Genomic DNA, 19,195 nt, shown 5'->3' on the forward strand with positions numbered 1-19,195 from the left:
AAACATTTACTTCGTTGGATACTTCAACGACAGTTAAGTTAAAATGTAGGGTAATTATTGTGCTAATATTTGGCTAAAAGTAATTTCATGTGAATTTTTTGAAATCAGATGACATCTTAATATGTACAGTGGTTACTAAAGTATCCCTATTTGGTAACGTTTGATAGAGACGGAGATTCGTTGCGCCACTCGACGATGACAATTACAAAAAATCGATTACTAAAAGTGCATTTCTGCATCTTCCTGTTATTATTATTATTAAACAGAGAACGCACCAAAGATGGTTTGTCACCAAAGCGCGGTGCTGCATTCAGGGAATTGATTGTCCGCCAATAACATCCTTTTTCATGAAACTATTTCGAAATAACTTGCTACACATGTTCAACAATATGAAAGATTCTTTTCCAATAAAATGAGCCTCTCTGGGAAATACAGGGCTTAATGCATGTGCGTAAAGGGTCGTCAAAGATTAGCCTGTGCAGTCAGCACACTCTACTAAGGGACGACTATTTCCGCTTATACCGGATTTTCGTTTAGAATAGACTCCTTTTAAACGAAGTATTCCATAAAAATGTAAAGTATCGTCTCTGGTAAGATTGTGCAGCACAGGCTTATCTATGACGACATTTTACGTACATGCATTAAGCCCTGTTTACACACAGCGCATTCCGCAAAGGCGTATCTGGAACGACACTTCACGCACATGCACTAACACCTGTCTCCCAAAGCGGGACCCAAACTTATGCGACGTATATATGAGCCGTGTTCTGTGAAAAGGGTGTTAAATGAATATGCGTAAAGTATCGTGCCAGATTAGCCTGTGCAGTCCGCACAGGCTAATCAGGGACGACACTTTACGCCTAAACTGGATTTATGCAAAGAAGAGACTTTCTGTAAACGAAAAATATCACAAAAGCGGAAATTGTCATCCATGATTAGCCTGTGCAAACTGCACAGGCTAATCCGGGAAGACACTTTACGCACATTCATTTAACCCCCTTTTCTTTCACAGAACATGGCCCATATAGGTGAATGATTTAGCCGCTTGTAGCTTAATGATTTTATAAATATCAATTTAAAGTGTCATTCATATGACATCAAACTGAACGCTCTGAATAAGCGGTTATAAAATTAATTCTTACTGTTATTAAGATCGAGTTACGTATTAAATTACGTTCATAACTTGACGTTTACTGACACGTTCGCTGGTCAGGAACTGCGTTTAAACTCCTTTCAAACATCGTCCCATCACTATAATGCTCGTCATATTCTGCGAGTTGGAAATTAACCACGTACGTATATTTAACATGTGCTTAGCAATTTAATCAACAAAAGTTATAACGCAACAGGTGGAAATTTTGTTTGGTTTGTTTTGATAAAGAATTTCTTTTGAAAAGTTTCTTTATCTAAATTTATTTAATGATTGATTGAATATGATTTGGTCAAAAATGATTGGGTTTTCAAAGTGCTTGAATTACGTAATGTTTTCATATCTAACTTTCGCGCAGTGTATTTAAAATATATAAATATTTATTAAAATACGAGTTAAATCCAACAAAACGTTAAGCAACTGTTAACATGACAATTTTGACAATATGTAATATTATGCAGTGTATGTATTAAGAAACGGCATAGGAATAATTAATCGACACTTGCGCTGTAAAAGTCGTTTAAACTCATTAAAATACCACAATAGCTATTTTGAAGGAAATGTTTAAGTACGTTATACACGTGCCACGCGTGTTGACAAGTGTGATACAAGCATCTGTTGATATTGTGAATGAAGTCTTGTTGAACATTTTGCATTTATTGCATGTATTTATTCATGTTTTTATTATTTTACACCGTTTGTTTAATAAGTGACGGAGTGGGAAAAGGACGTGATTATATACTGGAGAAGTTCAAAGTATATCTAACTAACATTTAATACTTTCTTGCCAGGTAGTCAGTTCGCATAACAGGATTAAAACGTAAAAGGTATTTACCTGCAACATATCGCAAACCTGCCTACAAGGGTATAATGTGTGGCTACAAGAATATTTACTGCATTTTTTAGTATAGACACTACTGTTTCGTATTCGTAATGAAGTTTTTCGAGGACAATTATTTATAATATAATTTCGTTTAAGGCGAACTATTTGTAAGATGAACAACTTTAAAAGAGAATCGGGTTCAAGCAATAATAATAAAATTAAGATTTAAAATTAAATCGGATAAAATGTCTTCTTTTTTATTTTTTAAAATAATCAAAAGCACTGACATCTAAAGAAGAAAACATATATTTAAAATGTCTTTAACCCAACAAATTCTGGGTAAACATGATGTTTAACTTGTCATGCAAGTATATTTTGGCATGCATTTAAAACTTATTTTGTGTGATCTTCGTTGTACATGTTTGCTTTAAGCCGAAATTAAATCATGATGTGTTTATCATGTTCTAGATCAGGCCCTATATTATGTTTTATGAAACGCTAGAAAATATATATATGGACAGTTTTGCTCATAAATAATGTGTATTTGCCACACGGCAAATATCGAATACGTTTATAGTTACTACCAGACATACATGAAGTCCATCTCTGCAGAAACAAAGGCATGGTTTAAGTAAAGTGTTTGGGTATATGACACACTTTTTGTCAAAAAGCTAGATATTGTTCTATCTTAAAGGGATCTTTTCACGCTTTGGTAAATTGACAAAATTGAAAAAAGTTGTTTCAGATTCGCAAATTTTCGTTTTAGTTATGATATTTGTGAGGAAACAGTAATACTGAACATTTACCATGGTCTAATAAAGCCATTATATACATCTTTTGACGATTTTAAAACCTAAAAACTATAAAGCGTTGCAACGCGAAACGATTGAATAATTTGGAGAGTTCTGTTTTTGTCGTTAAATTTTGTGAAACTACGAAGATTGCTTATATAAGGTATAAAATACGTTCAGTATGAGTACTCGGCGGAATAGCTCAGTAGGCTAAAGCGTTTTTACTTCAGGACTCTGGCAGGACTCCAGGGGTCACTGGTTCGAAACCTGGTCCGGGCAATGTTCTTTTCCTTTTTTTAAATGTATTCTTGATTTTTTACTGGAGCTTTTACGATCCAATGTTTACATTTATCGATATAAAGCATTTAATGAATAAGTTAAAAACTGCCAAAATCTGTGAAAAGGCCCCTTTAAATATCTTTATACATAAAAGTGCTTTCGCGGTTGTTGGAAAGCATATTCCATTCATCCATATGCTTCAAAGTATGTTTTTCGTAATTAAGGTTGTTATTTTATTATTTTTTTTCACTTCTTGCAATTGGTCTCATTGTATTTCAGCTTCTGAGGGTTAAATGCGAATGCTATTCACGAAAATTACTTTTTTTATTTTGTTGTCGAAAGTAAGGGTCGGCGCTTCCGTCAAGCAAAAGTTTATAAAATGGCCCCATGTGAGTATTGTATATTCCAGAACATTCGGAAAACTTTAAATACTTGTCGAAAAGCTATACTCTTATTTATTTTATGCTTTCCGGTGGTTTATAGAGAAATATCAGTGAATTAAAACTGATAATTTCACTGTTTCAAACAATGAAAATTATCAGTGAAAATTATCGATAATTTTCACTGTTTATGTTAAATGACGTCATTTTTTTTGACGAAATGACGTCATTTTCCAAGCGAAATTCTTTAGTTAAACCCTTTAACAATGTATATAAACTGTGAAAAAAAAGCATAAAATAAAAAGAAAATTTGTTGGGTTCGGTGGATTATCGATTTTAATTCACTCGTGATCATATAAAATATATATTTTCACTCGTGGCTGCGCCACTCGTGAAAATATTATTTTCTATGATCACTCGTGAATTAAAATCGATAATCCACCGAATCCAACAAATATCCTCTATTTAAACTTTCTTAAATGAGTATGTTTTGACATTGAGCGGTAAAAGTTCAACGGTTGGTTTAAGGGAATGCTTTTTTTATTAAATTGAAGTGTTAATAATAATGTATGTTATGCTTACCGGTGGTTTATAGAGAAATATCAGTGAATTAAAACAGACAACTTCATTGTTTCAAACAATGAAAATTATCAGTGTAAATTATCGATAATTTTCACTGTTTACTTTGAAATGACGTCATTTTTTGACGAAATGACGTCATTATTTCAGCGAAATTCTTTAAATAGTTAAACTCTTTAACAATTTATATAAACTGTGAAACTAGCATAAAATAAAAAGAAAATTTGTTGGATTAGGTGGAATATCGATTTAAATTCACTCGTGATCATAGAAAATATATAGTTTCACTCGTGGCTGCGCCTCTCGTGAAAATATTTTTTTCTATGATCACTCGTGAATTAAAATCGATAATCCACCGAATCCAACACATATCCTCTATATAATAATAATTTGTCACAGATTAATGGCGATATAAACAATTGATTTATATATATTCATAACTGTAGCACCTGTTAAAAAAGAAACAAAATATTCTTAGAATTAAATAAAAATCATGTTAAAAGAATGCTTCTTATGTTAGTAGTAAGTGTTCCAAAAACAACCATACCCAATGATTATAGTTTTTTGTAATTATAAAAAAATACGTTATAAATGTTATGTCATTTTCAAAGGAATTCCACACAATTCAACATACTTTTTGTAGTTTACTATTTTACGAAGCAGGAATAACATTTACGTACGGTAGTTTAACGAGACGTTTTCTTCGAAACATGTTTGCATAAAAATAACGCTTACTGTCAGTATGGTTGCTCGACGCGAAATGAAACATGTACATTGTAATTATGTATATATCGTACAATATCGACGTATCGGGAGTAATTGCATGCAATGAAATGAGAAGTTATCATTTGGAATGTTTGTATTACCAAAAATAGTTACTGTAAATGTAATCGGTGTTTAAAATATGATGAATAACATACTTTTTTAACATGACGTCTAAAAACTAGGTGTTTTTTCCGTAACCCGACCGACTCTAATGTTTGGTGCAAACCCTAAACCTTTTTTGGGCATTCCGGATCGAGCTTTATGCCCAGCGTCTAGAAAAAGGGCCTTGGCAAACAGCGTAGATCCAGATGAGACGCCGCATGATGCGGCGTCGCATCAGGGTCTGCGCTGTTTGCTTTAAGGAATTTATGTAAGAAATATTCTTAATATAGAAATAAATATACTAGACATTCTTATTTTGGAAATAAATTGATCCAATTTAGAAGGATGGGGGCATAAATGGGTTAATTTGTTTGCTAAATTTGATTATTTTCGGTACATTTGATCAGACTTTATAATCTACGTTAACGTAAAGAAAAAGCAAGATAATTTTTAATGGATCGTGATTCAGAAGATGCCTGTCCATAATTAGCCTTATAAATTGTGGGAATAAAAAGCAGAAAGTCAAAAAACAAAACAAACAAGAAGTGTCTAGAAAGTGCGTACATACACGTAATTTAAGTTCATAGGTTAATTAATACTATAATTTTTACATCAAACACATATTTTATTTGTTTATTTGTACATCACAAAAAGAACAACAACAAAACTGGATTAAGGATATTCATAATGTCAAGGTTATTTAATGCCAACACGTCTACTCGTATTTGTAACTGGGCTGTGTGATCGTGTGTCGTTTGGCCATTTTCACAGACTAGTCTGGATTTCAGAATACGACACAATGTAAATCACATATTTTATAATGATTCTTTAGGAAAAGACATTAGTGGTGGTGCCTTTCTATCAATACAGCTAATGAAATATTAGAATTATTAATTCCGGTCTACTGCCGGGAATTTTCTCCAAGACTCCATTGATTATTAATTGAGGCATAAGCGTGGGTTAGACATTTGCGCCAAATAGGTTTGGCTGACCTGCCTTTACCATTTATTCAGGAGATGTTAGTGGAAACAAATAAGTTATTTTGTGTGGAACCATATCGTTATTTCGCTCTCCTTTAAAATTTTCCCTGACACAGACTGATTGCTAGTGTCAAAGAATTATGGAAATACGCCATAGCATGCTTGTCTCGCTGCGCCTGACACACTATAAACAACCATGCCTGTCGTGGTCTGCTTGAAATAAAATGTATGATACACAAAAAAACGCACACAAAGAGATGCATAATTTCAAGTGCGTTGACATAAACGATGATACAAAAATATGTTGATATTCAAAAGACAGTGACATAATGTTATGTGTGCATCTATGTATATATATATATATATTATAAACCCCGACCGCGTACGTCACACATGTGTGGCTAGATAAGTAAACGACTTCCATTCTACCATGGGCACTATACTATTGCGGTAGTTTTTTCTCACAATACAAGACACGTGATATTTGCCGACAAGTTTTCATTCATTTCTCTCCCCAAAACTTGTGTTCTTTAATATCTTGAAAGAAATACTGTGTTATCAACATATGGCGTTAATTGGTAGTGCATTTCGTCTTCCACTGACGAATAATTGAACAAGCTTTGACCCTGAAATTATTGGGGATGTAATTTACCGGTTATGTGTGATTGTAACTTTGCCAAAATGTGTGTCTTCGTTTCGCGTGGATACGCAGAGAGTAGTCCGCATGTCCCTACAGTGTTCAGTGTTACATCTTATACCCCAAAGACGTGGTTCCTTTGTTTTTCGATTTTTCGTCTATTTGCAACGCAAATATAGGCTTTTGTAACACCGCATTTAAAAATCACAGGGACAACGGTTGTCCTTTTCCAAGCCTTCCCTGATTTTGGGCAGACGAAATAGATATTTAATATAGTATTTCGTAATTCTTACAATTTTTCATTGAGAAACTTTTTTCTAACAATTTATTTCAAGAACACTGCTTACACCATTTTAGTAAACTTTTCTAAGATCGTTGTACGTGAAAACATCGTTCTTAGAAACTAAAACAAATTTCGTTCGTAAAACAATTCTGTTATTAACAAAAGCGAGTTATTTTTTGAAAAAAAACATCTACAAAGCTAACTTAAAAGAATTTCTTCCTTTGAAAATAAAGGGAGACAATTATATTACTGATTCATGCGAGATAGGGGACTTTTATTGCTTGGCAATAGTCTTGTTCTTCATAAAAAATCTTTTTGATAGCCTTTTACGTTTATATTCAGACAACTTATCCTTTAACATTTACTTCAGCATAAACTTCCGTGTATCTAGCAAATAGACGTTCAACGCCATCGGCGCTCTCGTTGCTCAGTGTTTGTATCAATCTCTTGCACGACGGTTACATTACATTCACCTCTGTGTTGGGCTCAGAACGGACTATTGCTATGAAAGCGTCTCATTTATGTCATGATCATTCCAAGCGTTCATCTTTGTGGTTACAGAATACTAAACAATCTCTTGCACGACGGTTACATTGCATTTACTGCATTAAAGAAAACCATCTCATACCATGATATCTTATATCGGTCTTAATTCATTATTATAAAATTGATATGGTTTTTTATGTTAAGAAACCAACATACATACACACGTCGAAGCAATTCCTAACGTCACTAAAAAAAAATATGTTCAATTGTTTACATTTGTGAAGTGCCTGGAATGATTTCATCTGCGTAAATGGGCAATAAATTAGTTCCAAAGAGTTGCATTAAAACTCGCAAGTTTTTGCACGATTTATCGTACATTTAAAAGTCATATTTCTTAATTTAATGCATGCGATCTTAAATATCCAATCAAATATACGTTGAATGCTTTTGTTCGGTTTTATCTATTTTATAGACAAAATGGAGGGCTGAGCCTTTCGCAGAGTTGTATGTGAGAGCAAGGAACGACAACTCTGCGTGGAGATTGTGTTTGTATTGTCTCATAATCTTCCGGGGGTTCTAGTCAACTAATCGAATAAATGGAGTGTATTCGTTCGGGTCTGCTGGCGTTATGTACATGTCATTTAAGGTTAAAAGCTTGGTTAAACATCTTGTAATCTACGCCGAAAAAAGTGAAGTAAAGAATCCATGAAATTATAACAGCCAAAACCTCATCAAAACACAAAAGATCGACAACACATTAACAACTTCCCTTACCCATTAAACTTCAACCTAAACACCATAATACTCGCTATGAAGTTGAAGTTTTATTTGCAGGTTTGTCCACAATGATAACTCGACATGCGTTCATTGTCCTGATGCTAGTACCGATGTCGCAGGTTTTGGCTCAGGGAGATATTAAATCAGGTATACATGAACGCGTTTCAATAAACTGTTGTTGTTATTTTCGTAATGAATTAAACTTAAATATACAGCACAGCATTAAACATTTAACTTTGTCATACATGGAAAAGAGGATTACGTACTTTTCAGTAACACTATACTTTTCAGTATTTTAAATGCACAGCAGCTTTGGACAGTTGTCTTTCTATTCCCAAGCATGCCGTCCGGAAGCAGACGTCATTTTTCTCATGGACGGTTCGGACAGCATCGCGGAGTTGGAGTTCTCGCAGCAACGAAACTTCATTCGCCGGTTCGTCGAGACGACCGATGTGGCGCCCGATGCGGTCCGTGTTGGGGTGGCGGTGGTGAGCAGTCGGGTGGGCGACGTGCTCAACCTCAACCTTAACATGACGCGGGTAGAGCTACTGGACGCATTGCAGACGCTTGATCAGCCGCAGGAGGGCTCCCGCACGGACCTCGGCTTGATCGAGATGGAACAATTGTTCAGCGCACACGGTGGGTATTTGTTGTTGCTGCTGTTGCAAAAGTGTGTATTTCTGGTAAGCTTTCAAATTATATATCAATTGGAATTTAGTGACTTTACAGGACACTTCAAGGGTTCGAGGGTATCCAGTGTATTTTAATGAGGCATGGTTTGTATCTTGTCGGTTTGAATGTATTTTAAATAGGATGGGCGTGCATCTTATAGCAATTAGGTTTTGCTCTCAGCTAAGGTTAGTTATTAAGTGGAATTAAGTGTAATTTTTGAGAAAAAGATGGGTACTTAGTTAAATGTATTAAGTATTCTGGGCATATGCTGGGTATCAAGTGGAATATCAAGTAAAAATAAAATTAATGTTTTCTGAAGGGTAAATAAGTGATGAGCATGTTTAAATTATGCAATTAAAAACAATAATAAGAAAAACTATACTATGATGTTTAACTACAACTGCTTAAATAACACGACCTAATTGAATATTTAGATCACTCACGGGTAAGACATCTCTGAAATGTTAAAGTGTGAGCAAATCAAAGCCCAAATAATATAGACATAAACAGTTAACTTCTACAATACTTTCATCATGCCCGTATTAAAGAAATAAAAACCTATCCGATAAATAGTTTTGTGTCACAAAACTACAATAAATAAGCATTATTGGGCCACGCTCATGGAACACTTTAGCCTGTGCAGTCCGCACAGGCTTATCAGAGACGATAATTTGCGCTTATACTGGATTTTAGTTGGAGACTTTCTTTAAACGAAAACTTCCCTAAAAGCGGACCTCCAATGCCTACCGGTATGCCTGAAGCCCGGATGTCTCAGAGCGCGGTTAATATTTATACGTTAAAAAGTGATAACAACAGCGTGACAGCATTCTTTAATTTTCAACAAAGCTCCTTTTACAAAATTAAAATGTTTGTTCAACACGTTGATTACGCGACACGTTTATTACGTATACGTGGTTTGATATGGTGTTTTTAATGACTGTTCCTATAAATCATGACACAATTTATCAAAAGAATCGGTTTTACTAATTCTGCATATAATAAAATTATTCGTGAATTTTATGCGTGAAATAAATCAACATAATCTGTTTCAAAATACTTGTATCGTTCGATGTTGCATGCCCCAGTTATAGTGTAAAAAAACTAAAAATGCGTTAAACATCATATATCTTGTAATAGAAGAATATGCGTGTTTGTGGAATTAAAAAAAAGAAATGACATAAGAACTTTTGGAGTAAGTCCTATACTTTATTTATGTGCTTATAAACACTTCTTTAACCGTTATATTACTAAAAGCACATTTGAAAAATGGTGGTATTGATATCGAAACGAAATATGGTTATGTGTTTATACTAAATGAAAATAATCTACCTGCTGTTTGTTCCAAGGGCGCCGTGGTGTCCTGCGTATCGGTGTTTTACTGACGGACGGACGGGCGAAGTTCGAGCGGGCGGCGGAAGCGGAAGCCCAGGTCGTCAAGGACGCCGGCGTCTTTCTGGTCGCCATAGGCGTCGGACGTCTCATAAAGGTGGGTTCGTTTGTATTTCGATTTTTGCTCAGTGTTGGTATTGTCTCATACAATAAAATTCTAATAAGATAATGTTAATCACATTTAATACGAAGACACCATTATTTTATCGAGACACATTTATAAATTTAAAAAAAGTGTGAGGACGCCATTGTACCAAACTAGTTTGTCAGTCAAAGAATATACAGTTATATTTATTATTTTATTTAATCGATAGGATGCACACTCAATATCTTTAACTTAAATAACTTAAATCTCTCTTTACGAGTAGACAACGGAGCTAGAGAAGCTCGCCTCCACGCAGGGTAACGCGTACAACCTGGAGCCCCTGGAGCTCTCCACGCGCCTCCTGCTCGAAACCGTCTCCTTCCTGGGCCAAGAGGCATGCGCAGGACATCGCCTTCTTGACCTCAAGAACGCCGAGGCGGTGATGGCGACCGGCTCCCAGCTTTCGTCATTCGGTACGCCGCCATTGTCTGGTAACCAGATGGCTGTCTTGTCAATGGTAACTTCTGCCCCGATTACGGAAAAAAGCTTGTTGCGCCGTTTTTCAGCGACTGTTACGCCAATAGCAATACCGGATGTTGTGCAAGCGATGTCGCTTGCGGCAGAATCGCGGTCTTTACTCGCGACAAATGAAATTGGGCAGCTGTCAGTTCCGTCAAAAGTAATCAAAGACGCTGTTATTCTGACGTCTAAAGTTAAGACACCGGAAAGTACAAACGACATGTTGACATCAATAAATAAGCTTTTCATACCGGAAATGGGCATCGGATCACAGCTAGGTATCAGGATTCCGGCCCAGACTGTACAAGACACAATGGCGTTTCTGCAATCCCAGTCTAAAATTGAGCCGACTAGAACATCTAACATCCAGGAACAATCACGGTATACGATTCCTTTAGTACCAGGACTCGGACTCCATAGGTTCGGCATTCAGTCTGGACCAGGGCTAACCTCAAAGGTCATAACAGCGGAAATACTTGACGTGAACTCAACATGGCGTAGCCCCGGCCCGATGTCTCGTTCAAAATCGAAGGAGGCCGGCATGATTGTTTGGAACGACGGCTCACTGGATATCCCGACAACACCACTGACGACGACCATCAGCGCAACACGAAAAACCACAGCAACAACAACTACCACGTCGGCTCTTGAGGCCGCGTCATGGCTCAGAAATCCGGGAACAATAACATTTGACGACCTTGCTGTAACAGGTACTTGTTCGTTGTATGAGACGTGTATTTTAGATATTAAAATTAGTCTAGATATCGTATTTTGCGGTGTTGGAACATTTATAACATTGAATTTGTAAAAAATAATTAGTTGTCTTTCGAACCCTATATTGATAAGACAATGTCTTATATACTGATGCATATGTGTTTCTTTGATCTATCAGTGACATTAGTGTCATAATGTATTGTTGACTTTTCAAATTCACATTTAATTGAGCCGCTCTCTGTGGAAAACAGTTCACCCATTTATTCTTCTCAATTGGATAAATTTATTTTCAAAATTAGGAATGTCTAGTATATTTATTTCTATATTTAGAATATTTCTTACAGAAATTCATTTAAGCAAACAGCGCAGACCCTGATGAGACGCGGCATCGTGCGGCGTCTCATCTGGGTCTACGCTGTTTGCCAAGGCCTTTTTTCTAGACGCTATGCATAAATGTGTTTAATGCGTGTGCGTTAAGTGTCGTCCCTGTGCAGTCAGCATAAGCTAATCTAAGACGAAGCTTACCGCTTTTATGGACTTTATTCGTTTAAACGAAGTCTCTCCTTAACAAAAAATCCAGTCTTCCTGAGACGCCTGTGCGGACTGCACGTTCTAATCCTTGACGATAATTGTATAAAGCCCGGTTTTCTCAGAGACCGACTAAATTGTTTATTGGGCTGCGCTTATGTCGCTGATTTTTTTTGCGCATTTATGCATGTACTTGAACATGATTTTACATTGTACCTGTACATAAATTGACTTAATACATATTGCAATTCAAGATCAGTGTTCCAAAGGTCACTTTATCGACGGCGTTGCATACACGTTCATGCCAAACAGTTGTACGGAGTTCCTTCAGTGCTTCCACGACAATGGCCAAGTGAAGGCGACAAGAATATCATGCCCATTCGAGACTTTCTTTGACGAAGAAAATACAGTGTGCAAGCATCACGATCAGAGGTCATGTTGGAGAGGTAAGTCCTCCTCTACCTCCTGCTCGTCGTCCTTCTCGCCGTCGTATTTTCACCATAAACAACTGTTTCAGTTGTATGAGTGACTTATATCTGACCATCATCATGGCCATTAACTTTGTAGTCATTATCTTTACCATCGGAAAATTCACTATTTACATTAACAATAACAACAACACAAACAGCAGACCAAGAGCTCAAATGCATTATGCCATCACACATTACGCGAACTTCCAGCGCAAATAAACAATCCCTCCATCCTATTAACGCTAATTTAATATCATCGATGCTTACATCGGGTTGTTTCTAGATCAAAAACAGTTACTGTGTGCTACTTCAACGTATACGCATCATAACATGTTTTCGTTCTTGACTTTATTTTTTCAGACCCATGCAACGATTTCAGCGTCACTTCATATGCACATGCGCGTGCATGTCGTGCATACTGGCGCTGCGAGCAGGGCATGTCCGTGCCAACTTGTTGTCCCCCGGGCACATCCTACTCCTCAAGATTAGGGTGCACGCGGAACGCTTCGTGTGCAGACACGTGCATGGACTTCGGTTCGCTGCACCAGGTGACGTCATCACGTAAGTTCATAACACAGAAACAAAATAAATTGAATCAAACAATTTCATACTGTTATATTCATACTGTGATATTAAACACCAATGGGGAAAACGTGTATATATAACATGCTAACTGTATTCGGTCTACGTTGTGTGATTTATACAATGTCCGCCTTGCTTGGTAAGCTATATGAACTCTGGAAGCGTTCAAATTATGTACTGGACACTCAGTACTGGGTCTTTCCGGGAAGCTGGCAGGAAAATGAATCACCCGCAAATATCCAGCTAATGAATAACGTTGACTTAAACTATATGTTTAAAAACTAATCCTATCTCTATTCTTTCCTGGACCACAGTTACGTGCAAGCTGGTTGCCATGCAGGAAAAAGAGCACTTCTACTTCGAGCATGTGAGCGGGATGGGCTGGATGATCCGCAGGTGCCCGCTGGGCTCCACCTTCCACCAGGGAATGTGCACGTGCAAGGCAGCCAACGAGCAGTACAACGAGAGTGTGTATATACTTTCGCATGTTATTGTATGCTGGGTGTGCGTATCAAATGGGCCGGGTTTTGTGTGACTCTCTACCCCTACAGTTATATAAAATATTAAATTGTCAGAATATTGACATAATAAACGAATGCTTGCTTTACCAATTATGTTAAGTTTTCGAGAACTTGTGAACGTTTATTTTTTTTCTTAAGTGAACTAATTGTTTTAAAGGACAGGTGTCAAACGGTATCAAAAGATAGATTATAATTTATGTTGTGACGTTATTGTTCAATCCTGATGAGGCCAACGTGTCAGATAAAGGAACAGATTGTATCTTTCGATGAGCGAAGCAATGTACGTATTTTAGATATAAAATGAGATTCATGCAAATTACACATAATAATTGCAAAATACCAACGAACATGTCATACATGGCAGTTTTATTGCAAGGCGTATGTACATTCGCGTTTAGTACGTATAACACGCAATTTATTTAAACGAAAATCTACGTTCATTTTGTACCTTTGGATAATATTGTCACGGTTTAAATCTGTTTGACATTGCATAACAGTTAAACTTAATTTTGCAATATTCTCGTGTTTGCACTCTTTGTTTTACTATATACCAAACTGACGTAACACATATAAATTAACATACTTGCGTTCAAAACAAGAAACCGTTTTTATGAAGTTGTAGTCTTCTTCGTTTCAGTCATGAGTTCAGTTAAGATTCATCAATTCCTTTTAAGCCTTGACAATATTGGAAGATCCATTGGTGAACAATGTCGGATTGCTCTGTTTCATGTATTTGCATCCAGCATTCTCAATTCTTGTGTACACTGCCTCCAGAGTGTAAGCCCGAGTTCTACCTGGATTTCAACGGCGACATCGCGGATCGCTCCGGAAACAACATCTACATGGGCAACACAAATGTCCTGCTTGACGGCAACACAGGGGCGTTCAACGGCGGGGCCACACTCACTGTCTGGAGATTTTCCGGGTAAAAAAACAGAATGCAGTTGGTTTTCGTTCTTTGCTTTGTAAGTTTTCAAATACTCATTTATTGACGAGATTTGAAATATGAGGAACGAAGAATACATCGTCGGATAGCCGCGGTCAATTTATTAGGTAACACTATATGCTTTGATAAATGGAGAACATTTTATTTTTAAATCAAATAACTACAATGTCATGTTTTTAGAATGTCATTTGGGCAACAACTGACCATCAGTTTCCGGTTCCGCTTATCGGTGACCGCTCGGACGGGGAAGCTAATGCATATTGTGTCCAACTGCTGCCTGCAGTGCCAGGGGGAGCCGAAGCCCAGCCTTGATATTGCGCTGATTCCAGGGGAAAAGGGCGGCATCGCAGTTTTCAGCATTACCACCGCCGAGGCCGGCGAGATATTCCTCTTCGTACCATATCAAGATACAGTACGTGCGAACTGAACGCTGCAAAAAATTCAATTGAGTCGTGTTCTGAGAAAACTGGGTAAAACGCATGTGCGTAAAGTGTCGTCCCAGATTAGCCTGTTAATCAGGAACGACACTTTCCGCCTAAATTGGATTTTTGCTAAGAAGAGACTTCATTTAAACGAAAAATGTCATAAAATCGGAAAGTGTCATTTCTGATCAGCCTGTGACGACATTTTACGCACATGCATTATGCCCAGTTTTCTCAGAACGCGACTCAATTATATCCGCCGTGTAATATTTGAAGATTTTCAACTTGCACCTGTGTGTCACCACGTAACAAAAAGAGGAATTTAACGAGCAATGCACTTCAATATTTTTATCGGAGAGTAAGTTACAGGGGATAATTCAGTTTTATCAACGGTGTTTTTTTAAGAGAGAAGAGCATGTCTGTCGCGTACGCTGTGTGTCTGTGATATCTCGTTTGTTTCCCCAGGTGACGGGCTGGAACAAGCTGGAGTACCGGTATGACGGACGGGAGATGAGCGGGACTGTCAACAAGGACTCCGCCTCCAGGAGTATTATAGGTGAGAGCGACATTTTGACATGTGCCATGTATCCCCGTATTAGGGGTTGTTGAAGTGCAATTGATTAAAATACAGTTGTCCATATCGGCGATATTTTCAATATGCTCTATGTCGCGTCAAGTCGACAAGCGTGAGCATTAACCCATTCATGCCTAGTGGACTCTCCCATCCTTCTAAATTAGATCAATTTATTTCCAAAATTAGGGATGTCTAGTATATTTATTTCAATATTTATAATATTTCTTACAGAAATTACTTTCAGCAAACAGCGCATACCCTGACAAGACGCCGCATCATGCGGCGTCTCATCTGGGTCTACGCTATTTACCAAGGCCTTTTTTCTAGACGCTAGGCATAAATGGGTTAATTAACCTACATATACTTTTATGCACTTGTTGAAATTCTTAAGAATCATTGTTTAAAAAATATAGCACCACCTACCGGTGTGAGTATATATCATTGAAAGTTTAATTTGGAACCCCACAAAGTCACGTGATCCTGCACCCTGATTTTCAATATTCAATTTTTCTCCAAATATCAAATTTTCACTTCAAATTTTAAACTTAACCACTCTACTATGTAACCATGGCTACACCAGGAAGCGTGCTGCCGAAGACCGATGCGCTTCTCATTGGTTCGTGCGGACCTACGGGCGCATTCGATGGGTTCCTAGACGAGGTGGGTGCAATACGTTTCAGTCGGACTTTGAGTTCCAGATCTTTTAAAGCGTTTTAAACTAATTACGCATATTATGTTTGTACTAAAAGGGTCGCAATATTTAAAACAACGATGTACATATAAAAGGGGGATAACTAGACCAACATTAGATTTGAGAAACTGATTTATTTCCTTTTATGATTTCCCTTTATACATTAAGGCAGGTAGATATATATCTAACGAAACTCTACTTTTTCCGGCTCAATTGCACCAAATACACACCATTATTCATGCATCAGATTATATTCTCAGTATCAAAAAGCATAGTGTGCAGTGTTTAATATTTTTCGAGTAATTTGGCCGATTTGAGTTGATGGTTCATCTAACTATTCATCTAGAAGAGTGGAAGTCAACAACTATCCGTCCACCTATAGATTCAGCTGTGTGTACACTCGTCCGTACGATATGATTCGGAATTCGACACCAATTAACCCATTATGCCTAGTGGACTCTTCCATCCTTCTAAATTGCAAAATTAGGGATGTCTTGTATATTTATTTCTACATTTAGAATACTTCTTACTGAATTCCTTTAAGCAAACAGCGCAGACCATGATGAGACGCCGCATCATGCGGCGTCTCATCTGGGTCTACGCTGTTTGCAAAGGCCTTTTTTTAGACGCTAGGCATAAATTGGTTAAAATCAAGTTATGTATATGTGATCATGAAGGAAAAAAATCAGTATCAACTTTGACAGAATTGTGCCCCAACTGTTAAGTGTCCGCGATATAACATGTGAAAAGAAAGTCGTGAAAGATAAAACGGTATTGGTACCATGCACGGAATACGTCTGTAGTGGGGTACACCCATATTGTAAGAACCGTGTATGTTTTACTGAGTCATATTGTGTTTAAATTTCAGTTCAAGTTTTACATGTGCAACCCGGAATGAGGACGAGTGGAGATTGTGTTTGGAGTTGAAGAGCAAGTGCCATATAGCATATCAAGAGATTTTTATCCCCCGCCATAGGCGGAGGGATATTGTTTTGGTGTTGTCCGTCCTTTCGTCCGTCTGTCTTTCCGTCCTTCCGTCTGGCACTTTTGTGTCCGGAGCCATATCTTGGAAGTGCTTGGCGGATTTCATTGAAACTTGGTATGAGTATATATAAGGATAAGAGGATGATGCACGCCAAATGGAATTGTACACCATATGTTAATAACGGAGTTAAGGCCCTTTGTATCTTGAATAAAATGCTTTTTTGTGTCCGGAGCCATATCTTGGAAGTGCTTTGGCGAATTTCATTGAAACTTGGTATGAGTATACATGCATATATGGATAATAGAATGATGCACGCCAAATGGCATTGTACACCATTGGATAATAACGGAGTTATGGCCCTTTGTATCTTGAGAAAATGCTTTTTTGTGTCCTGAGCCATATCTAGGAAGGGCTTTGGCGGATTTCATTAATACTTGGTATGAGTATATAAATGGATAAGAGGATGATGTTGGCGTTGTCCATCCGTCCAGAAATATTTGTGTCCAGAAGTATTTTGGCGGGGGAATATCAATTCAACGAATTTGCTTGTTTATATATCTTTTTCTCTTCATTATCATGAATGTATACAATAAACTGGTATCTCATATTTTACCCATTCAAAATGAGTTGTGTTTTTTTCGATTTGTTTTATCCCCGTTAAATCATGTTTGCGTTTATTTTATCGTGTGCAAACGTTTCTCGCCAATAAGGAGGCAACTCTGCATGGAGATACACGGGGTGAAGACCCTTATTATTGCCCCAGCATCCTTGCCTAATTTAAATTTCCAAACCTGGATGATATAACACAGAACAAAAAAGTCCATCAACCAAACTCATCGGCGCTGAATGTAGTATATTACCAACCACTGCGGTGTAATAGCCGTTTCAAAACGAAAACATGTCAACTGTTGACATTTATGTGATAATAATCGCATGAGAAAGTGCATACAGGCTCTATTAGCGATTGAATATCAAATAACACGTTAAAACACAGCTCTTACATTAACACTTGTTGACATGCATTCACCTGAACCTCGTGGATGGAAATTTGGGCGAAGAGAATGTGCGTAAAGTGTCGTTCAAGCTTAGCATGTGCATACCGCACAGGTCAATCAGGGAGAAAACTTTTTATGGAATTTTAAATTAAGTCTCTTCTTTGCGAAATTAAAGTTTAAGGGGGCTTTTCACAGATTTTGGCATGTATTGAAGTTTGTCATTAAATGCTTTATATTGATAAATGTAAACATTTGATATAAAAAACTCCAGTAAAAAAATCAAGAAAAAAACAAACAAACAAAAACGCATCAGGGCTCCAACCACTTTCCCCTGGAGTCCTGGAGTAAAAGTTTACCACTTCGACATCTCGGCCATCCGTGCTCATACAATGAAGGATGTATTTTAAACTTTATATAAGCAATACTCGTAGTTTCACCAAATATAACGACAACAACAGAACTCTCCAAATTATTCAATCGTTTCGCGTTGCAACACTTAATAAATTTCAGGTTTTTAAATCGTCCAAAGATGCATATAATGGCTACTTTAGAGCATAGTAAATGTTCAGTATTACTGTTTCCTCACAAATATCATAACTCTAACGAAAATTTGCGAATCTGAAACAACTTTGTTTAATTTTGTCAATTTACCAAAACGTGAAAAGGCCCCTTTAAGGGTGAAAGGGTCGACCCTGATACGTGTGCAGAGTGCACATGCTAATCTATTCGACACTTGACTCACATGCATACAGCACATTTCACAATGAGTGGCCACATTACGAGTCAGCTAAAGACTAAGACTGCAAGAACCTCTGCCGACACGATAATGTCATGAAGGTGCACCTATTTAACCGACGACATTTTCGACCGTCCGTGTGGTAAACCGCGCGATACGGAAGATTCTCCCCCTTCCCATGGCCTTAAACAAGCCAGTCCGCGTGGGGTAACATAATATTTACATTGATGACAGGCGGCAATGCGAAGTATTTAGTTTCTGATAAACGCTTACGCAAGGAAGAATTCGAAAATTGTCTCTTTATCATTGCTATCATAATTGACATAAAGATAAG

At 37.2% G+C, this 19,195-nt stretch overlaps 1 protein-coding gene across 1 annotated transcript; it reads left to right on the plus strand.

Moving 5' to 3' along the window:
- The first annotated feature begins 1,775 nt into the window (after nt 1-1,775).
- On the plus strand, nt 1,776-17,756 carry LOC127871473 (uncharacterized). Its single transcript, XM_052414428.1, has 13 exons — nt 1,776-1,977; nt 8,090-8,179; nt 8,372-8,671; nt 10,051-10,190; nt 10,462-11,407; nt 12,194-12,385; nt 12,770-12,970; nt 13,306-13,458; nt 14,287-14,437; nt 14,639-14,870; nt 15,346-15,436; nt 16,035-16,114; nt 17,014-17,756. The coding sequence occupies exons 2-13, from the start codon at nt 8,101-8,103 to the stop codon at nt 17,041-17,043; spliced, it is 2,595 nt and encodes an 864-aa protein (XP_052270388.1). The 5' UTR covers nt 1,776-1,977; nt 8,090-8,100; the 3' UTR covers nt 17,044-17,756.
- The last annotated feature ends 1,439 nt before the right edge of the window (nt 17,757-19,195 follow it).

This window comes from Dreissena polymorpha, chromosome 3 (assembly GCF_020536995.1).
Source record: "Dreissena polymorpha isolate Duluth1 chromosome 3, UMN_Dpol_1.0, whole genome shotgun sequence".
NCBI lineage: Eukaryota > Metazoa > Mollusca > Bivalvia > Myida > Dreissenidae > Dreissena > Dreissena polymorpha.

What these genes read in the sequence shown, in the direction of transcription:
- LOC127871473 (XM_052414428.1), top strand. Translation starts at nt 8,101, where the DNA reads ATGATAACTCGACATGCGTTCATTGTCCTGATGCTAGTACCGATGTCG. An exon ending in ACAATTGTTCAGCGCACACG is followed by an intron (nt 8,672 to 10,050) that starts GTGGGTATTTGT and finishes GTTTGTTCCAAG; the next exon opens with GGCGCCGTGGTGTCCTGCGT. An exon ending in GCGTCGGACGTCTCATAAAG is followed by an intron (nt 10,191 to 10,461) that starts GTGGGTTCGTTT and finishes CTTTACGAGTAG; the next exon opens with ACAACGGAGCTAGAGAAGCT.